Below are 8,108 nucleotides of genomic sequence, written 5' to 3' on the forward strand. Positions count from 1 at the left end.
TCGGCATTCGCTCCACAAGGAGATGGCACACAGGGGTTTGTTTGTACAACAGGTTCGGGTGCTAATAGAAAAAGGAGAATTATTGTTATCAAAAGCTTGAAGCTAAATAAATGATGTTACAAAGGTTTCGATCGAAAAATGTATGAATAAAGATTAAATGTACAAATATTAGATTAAATGTGAAACAAAAAGTTTAAAATAAAAAATGTTCTTTTATATAAATTCCAATGGATTATTTCATAAACTAATAAAATCAATCTTGTTTTCGATATACTTGTTGCAGAAACACAATGCATTATAAAACTTGAAATATAAGCAAAACATTTAAAAAAGAATATATATATATTATTTATTCGCGTTGGGATTTTCAAGATATCAACAATTATATTTCCACTAAGATTTTGTGATTCTTTCAAGAAGATTAGACTCTTACGTCGTGGAGTGCATCGAATGAATGGATCTCCATTGAGTTCTCCACAACTACAGATAGGATTGTGATTGATCACTTGACACGTAGCTCGGATTCCACATGCACCGAGGCAAGGATTTATGCACTTTTGATTACTGCAAGCTTCTGTCAGGAGACATTCGGAACTGACAGTGCATTCCGGTCTGCATGTTGGCGGTACGCCAAGGAATCCGACAATACACGAGCACACTGGTTGCCCGTTATTTTCTCGGCAAATACTGTTGGGTCCGCAGGGCGAGGGTGCGCAAGGATTTCCCTTCGGAATATCTATATTCGACATGGTGGTAATCTTTTTCACTTTGTTCCCAAAGATGTAACGCAAGCAAAATGCAATTATGATAATAATAAAACAGCAACATGATTGGCAAATTGTTTAAACACTAACGGAGATAGAAACATTTCTACTTTACGATAGTAATGTTATCTCCAAAGGATTTTGACTATACGATTATCATCAATGATAGATATTTTCAATAGAAATTTTAAAAATTATAAATTGGTCGTTAATTGTTTAATATTTATACCTGCGAGAGTGGAACATTGAACAAAGGCATTGCCGGCCATTCCGGCCGGACAAGTACACATTGGTACGTGATTGTACACGGAACATAATGCATTTTGACCACACGTGCCCGGACAAGGATCCATGCATTTGTTGCGAATGCATGCACGATCGAGGGCGCAATCGGTATTTGTGACACACTCGGGACGGCAACCTACATAAGGATCACCCTGGTATTCGGGCAGACACGTGCAAATTCCATTGTTGCATCGTGCATTCGGACCGCAAGGATTCAAATCGCAAGGATCAATAATTACCGGTGGTGCTATAAAAGAAAAAAGAATTTGGAGCTTGGAAAACATGGTAGCCCGAAACGAAATCACACGAAATATAGCGCGTTAATTTCTCTCCGTACAATTCCAGACATTGAATCGACATTACATTCATGTTTGATTCAGATATGTATCGAAACAAAATAAAAATGTCTAAAAAAACTGAAAAAAAACTTCTAAATAATGTCTATAAAGGATATTTAAAATATTTCCCTTGTTAGAAATATTTGAATTTTTGATAAATAATGAGAAGTTTTTTTAATCAAAAGCCAGATAATAATAAAATTCAAATAAACTAAATTAAACTTTCACCTAATCTTTAACATCCATCAGAATCAAATTTATATATGCAAGGGATTTTAAGAAACGTGCGTTATAATTCGCGAGAATTTTTTCCGAGACGAATCTTTTGCAATTTTAAATGTAGGGAGCTTCTTACTTGTAATCGGTCGGGGATAACAATTACTGAATGGATCACCAGTGTATCCTTCGGGACAAGTGCAGACGGATACGTGATTATACACTGTACACAAAGAAGTGATGCCGCAAGAGCCTAAACAGGGATCCCTGCATTTCTCGTTGTTGCAAGCGAGATTCATCGGACATTCGGAATTCACGCGACATTCGGGGCGACAGTTTGGCGGTGATCCCCTGTATATCGGCAAACAGGAGCACGATGCTGTACCACCAATATTCCTGCATTCCGCGTACATGCCGCATGGAGACGGCAGACACGGATCTTTGGTGGCTACAGGAAAATCTAGCGGTTCTGAAATCCAATAATGATAGCGGCGTAACAAACTATACGCCATTTGTTCCAGAGATCTTGATCTAAGCAATGAATTAATTGCTTTATGAAAAAAAAATTATGATTCATGATATTGCATGATATATAATTATATATTGCAATAGTATATTGCACATATATATGATAACAAAGTTGTAATAATTGATATGATATTATTAGTATTATGTCAAATTGAACCGGAGAAATAACGATTTTAATAACATCAATCAATTTTTTAAAGCCATGATTGAGTTATTTGTGAAAGATTAAGGATGACCATGATTCATGATATGAATAAGTGAAGCTGATGAAAGAAGCAAAATTCTCTTACGTGGGGCGGGGAAACATCTCAAAAAAGGATCCCCGGTATAACCGAGGTTGCAGACGCAGATGGGGCTGTGATTGATCACTTTGCACTGGGTATTTATTCCACATGGGTCCGGACAGGGCGATGTACATTTCTGATTGACGCAAGCAAGATCCGGAGAGCATTGACTGTTTACCACGCATTCGGCACGACAGTTGGGGGGACTGTTGATAAAATTCGGAAGACAAGAGCAAACGGCAAGGCCGTTTACATCTTGACACTTACTATTTGGTCCACAAGGAGATGGGCTGCACGGATTTGTTTCTGGCAAGGCTGCATGGAGAAAAGTGTACACGCACAAGTTATTTTCTATAGACTATTTTAGATATCAATATTTCATTCATGTAAAATATGGCTTCAATTAAAATAATTATATTTAGAGATATTAATGTTTACTATAATATTTAATATAAATCAGAAATTATGAATAGAAAGAAAATGAATGACTTTCTATAATCACAATAAAAATTCTGACTTATATTAAATAATAAATATATATTTAAAATTATTTCTTATTTTACATAAGAAATAAGTATAGCAAAATTTTAATATAAAATTGTGTTATGTAATTTAACACACAAATAAAAAATTTTTTTCAATTAAAGTTTGAAACCATAATTGATTTAAATGTTTCCAATATAACTTTACATTATGCACAAACAATCTATGGCTACTACTTGGAAAAAACAAAACTTTTACAATGAAATATCTGATATGGAAATAAAGCTTACAATCTTCAATTATTGGGGAACAGTGCATGAACGGATTGCCTGTATAGCCGGGAATGCAAGTACAGATTGGCAGATGATTAATTGATTGGCATTGGGCATTCACTCCGCAAGTTCCTGGGCAAGGGTCTCTGCATTTCAAGCCCACGCACGCCATTCTTGTCGGACAATCAGAATTTTGCGTGCATTCGGGCCTGCATCCTTCGTAAGGATCACCTAGATAATCCGGTAGACAGGTGCACGAGCCAACGCCATTGTTTTCGCGGCAGATGGCATTGAAACCACAAGGAGAAGGCTCGCATGGTTTTCTAATATCTAGGGGTGTATCTGATAGAGAAAGACAAGAAATTTCACTTAAATTTAAATAAAAACATGCAACGCATTCTATTTCAAAGCTGGTGTTGAGGTAAGGGTTTCTTTGGCTTTCGTCTTCTTTCTCTCTCTCTTTTTCTCTCGCTTTCATATTCACGTTTCGTTCTTTCAATTAAATCGAATTCCTAATAAGCAATAAGCTTCGTATAGTAGTGCGACGTAATATAGCTTTGCGTGGTTTTAATATTAGTTATCATTGTCGACAAATATTTTATATCTATCGGTTTTAGTAGGTAACGTATTTCGTCAGTATTGTGTTCGATTTTTAATTGCATCAATTAATCGAGTTAATTACAGGTGCGGGACATAATGGTTGGTCATAAAACTGTGTTAAAATCTGTGGCAACTTATTGTATTATTTTTTTTAGGGACGGGATAGATTCTTGGGCGATACTCTTTTGTATCAAGTTTGTTAAATTATTTTTCTGGTTAGGAAATTGCGTTTTTTATAATAGCATTTTTTTATTTTCTCGGGAATGATATGTGCGGCATGATTCTTGGGAGATCCACAGCATATGTCAAGGGTCAAAGTGCTCGTATATGTGAGTGGGTCTTTAATTCGCTTTGACACAGGTCAGTGTGCGTGCAGTAAACATTTCAATAATTAATCGCAGGGATTGTGATATTCTATCGCTTTTTTTAGTGTCTATTAGGAATGAGTGCAGTCAAGAGCCCATATGAATATATAGGCCCCACCACCATTTTTCATAATTATGTATTTATCGTTATTGCTGTCCTGCATTAGGTTTTGGGTCAGTACGCTCAGGCATGGGGATGAGTGCGTGCCGCATTGTTTTTCCTATTAATCGCAGGGACTCGGGACACGTATACACGCGTTCTATGTTATTGATTTTTAATCAAGGATGAGTGCAATTAAGAGCCTAATATATGTCTATAGGCCCCACCACCTCACACACGTGACTTATTGTCTTCTTCTTGTTAAGTAATTTTGCGACTGTGCTGCTGTCGCACGCATATTCTCGCGTTGATCTTATACGATAATTTTTGTTAAAACACGTTTTGATCTAATGCGCTTCTAGAACTATGTAAGCACGTAAGTGTCTAATAATAATAATGGGACAGGACGGTAGTACTTATATCAAATAATATTTTTAAAGCTTTATCTAATCTTTGTCAAGTATTCTTCGAAATATTTTATAAATCATATTTAACATATAGCATATTGGAAAATCTCTCAATAATTTAACACATTACATCTTCAACCACTGACAAAAAATATTGAATAACTAGGTTGACAGAAAATTCTTGAGTTACCGCGTTTTGATTTTTTATTACCATTAGTCATATTAGGATCAGAAGCACTTACCTGGTACGCCCACATGCAAACGGCGACATTTGCGGGAAGGATTGTAAACAAGGATAAAAGATACAACGGCGCGTACTCACCCTCGGGTACTGGTTCGCAAGCGCTGAATGGATTTCCGGTGTATCCGGCGATGCACGCACAAACAGCATGGTGATTCACAACCGAGCACTGAGCGTTTAGACCGCACAGACCGACACACGGATCGCGACACTTTTGTTGCAAACACGCCAATTGCGGTGGACACTCAGGATTGATAGTACACTCCGGCCTACAATTCGGTGGCAAACCAATGTAATTTTGGATACAAGAGCACGCGGGACTCTCGCCCCTCACTTGACAGTCCGCATTTGGACCGCAGGGCGATGGTAGACACGGGTTTGTCGGTGCAGGTGGTGTTTCTGCAAGCGAGTATTTAAATCAAAAATCGATTTTGCATTTAAGTATTAGAACGACCGAAATTTGATGATTATCCAAAAGAATAATTGTCATGTACATGTCAAAAAATAAGAACTAATACCCGAGCAATAAAAATGTGGATTCTTTTCCAATGTAATTTGCATTACTAATATTACTTAAAAATATAAAGTTTCTTAGCTAATAAAAAATATTTAGCAATTAGAATAAATATGTCGGTTATTTTATATATATACATGTAGAATGTATGTGTAGTACAATTTTTTGCTCTTTTATTTTTCAATAAAAAAATATAATTAATAAACTCAACAAGATATTAAATTTATATTAAGGTTGTGATAAAAAGAAATTTAAACTACTTACTTGGTTGCGGATAACATATGGTGAAAGGATCGCCCGTGTAAGATCCAGAGCAACTGCATATTGGATTATGATTAACCACTTGACAATTTGTATTCTGTCCGCATGTGCCTGGGCACGGATCTTGGCATTTATTATTCAGACACGCCTGTGTCAATGGACAGTCGGCGCTGACAATGCATTCTGGTTTACAGGCGGGTGGATTGCCAATTAAACCAGGTTGGCAAGAACAGACAGCATGATCATTTACAACTTTACAGATGCTGTTTGGTCCACAAGGCGAAGGTGTGCAAGGCTGTTTAATGACATCTGCAAATATATGTGACCAATGTTTATCAATAATAATCGATTCGAAACATGAACAAGTAGAGTTTGACGCGAATCTTATTTCCGCGTTTGAAATATAATTTTAAAAAATGATAAAAAATAAGTAAAACAAAAATATATATTTCTAAACTTACCATCCGGTATATGTGACTGGCATAAAAGGAACGGATTTCCGGTAAAACCAGGTGGACAACTGCACATTGGGATGTGATTAACAACGTCGCAACGTGCATCACGACCGCATGTGCCTGGACAAGGATCGACGCAATTTTGATTGATACACGTTTTGATCCGAGGACAATCAGAATTCATTGTGCATTCCGGTCGACAATAAGAATATGCATCTCCGAAATAGTTGGGCAAACAGGTGCATACACCTTCATTGCATGCCGCATTAGGTCCACAAGGTGAAGGATTACACAAATCTTGCGGAACCTTTGGTTGTTCTGCAACACATTAATTCTTTATGTTTATATATCGTAAAGAAAAATCGTATACATATAAATATATTTCTTTTTACGTAAGTTATCTATGTTTAAATATTTTTTATGAAAAAATCAATTATCTTTAATAATACATACTATATAATAATAAAACTATTTTTAAAAATTTATATAATATGAAAATATACACACCTTTAATTACTGTGCACAAAGTGAAGGGATCGCCAGAATAGCCAGGTTGACACAAGCAAACCGGTATATGATTTTGAACTCGACAATCAGCATTCTGACCGCAAGAGCCGATGCAAGGATCGCGACATTTTTCTGAGATGCACGCTTGATCTAACGGACAATCTGTATTAACTACGCATTCCGCGCGGCAATTGGGTGGTATCCCAATGTAATTTTTCAAGCAGGTGCACGCGGCTTGACCGTTAACAACTTTACACTCCGCATAAAGTCCACATGGACTGGGGAAACAAGGATCCATCGGTGGTAGCGGCACAACTATGTAAAAAATAATATTAAATAAATAACATAATTATAAATATATAAAAAAAGCAGAACTAGTGTAATTGTTATTAATTAAAAGTATCGATAATTACCGGGTTCGGGGAAACATCTGAAGAAAGGATCGCCCGTCTTTCCCTGCGGACAACTGCAGAGCGGATTGTGATTAATAACACGACAATTGGCTTCGATTCCGCAAGTACCAGGGCACGGATCTGTGCACTTATATTTGTAGCACGCTCTGTTCTGCGGACATTCAGAATTGACGACGCATTCTGGTTTGCAATTCGGCGGAACGCCTACGAAAGACTCTTGACACGTGCAGACGGCTTGGTTGTTTACCGCACGGCACAAGCTGTTCGGTCCGCAGGGTGTCGGGGAACACGGATCCCTGATGGTGGGCTCCGTATCAATTTCTGGTTGAAGTGTGCATATCGTAAACGGATCGCCGATATATCCAGGCTCGCAAGTACACGTGGGAATGTGATTGATGACCGAACACTGTGCCCGTACGCCACATACGCCTGGACAAGGATCGTTGCACTTATTACGAATGCAAGCCTTATTCGTGGGACAATCCGCGCTCAGAACACATTCTGGTTGACAGCCCTCGTAAGGATTTCCGGAATAATCGTCGATACATATGCAAGCGCCCGCGTTATCTCGTTGCTGACAGATCGCGTTGGCTCCGCATGGCGAAGGCTCGCATGGATTCATCGTTTCCTCTAAGAAATTAGAAAATTGCTAAGTAATTAAATAACTAATAACGCAATGATTTTAATGCACTAAAGTGCTTTGCGTTGATAAAATTTAATGTTGCAAAATAAAATAACAGTAAAAATACGAGAATAATTTCGTGCAGAAAGAAATAAATATTTAAATTTATGAAAAGCGTTGATAAAAGATATTTAAAAAAATGATTGCTCCTTTATACTCGATATAAAAATCAGAATAAGCGAATAACGTACCTTCTAGCACGCATTGCACAAACGGATTGCCAATATATCCAATTTTACACGAACAGGTCACTGCGTGATTCACTACTTTGCACTCAGCATTGTCCCCGCAGGATCCTGGGCAGGGATCTTTACATTTCATATTTATACAAGATTTTTCCGGCGGGCAGTCAGGGTTAATCAAACACTCCGGCCGGCATGATGGCGGAATGCC

The 8,108-nt window shown here is 37.5% G+C and overlaps 1 protein-coding gene across 1 annotated transcript in view; it reads right to left on the reverse strand.

Moving 5' to 3' along the window:
- LOC115238466 overlaps nt 1–8,108 on the reverse strand; it is a 75,246-nt gene that overhangs the window by 34,986 nt on the left and 32,152 nt on the right. Inside the window, 12 exon segments of the mRNA XM_029812320.1 lie at nt 6–61; nt 434–736; nt 994–1,296; nt 1,743–2,072; nt 2,422–2,730; nt 3,189–3,512; nt 4,965–5,282; nt 5,662–5,967; nt 6,120–6,431; nt 6,621–6,935; nt 7,034–7,663; nt 7,907–8,108. Coding sequence (XP_029668180.1) covers nt 6–61; nt 434–736; nt 994–1,296; nt 1,743–2,072; nt 2,422–2,730; nt 3,189–3,512; nt 4,965–5,282; nt 5,662–5,967; nt 6,120–6,431; nt 6,621–6,935; nt 7,034–7,663; nt 7,907–8,108 — 3,708 coding nt within the window.

Source organism: Formica exsecta, unplaced genomic scaffold, assembly GCF_003651465.1.
Source record: "Formica exsecta isolate Colony F162 unplaced genomic scaffold, ASM365146v1 scaffold34, whole genome shotgun sequence".
Classification (NCBI taxonomy): domain Eukaryota; kingdom Metazoa; phylum Arthropoda; class Insecta; order Hymenoptera; family Formicidae; genus Formica; species Formica exsecta.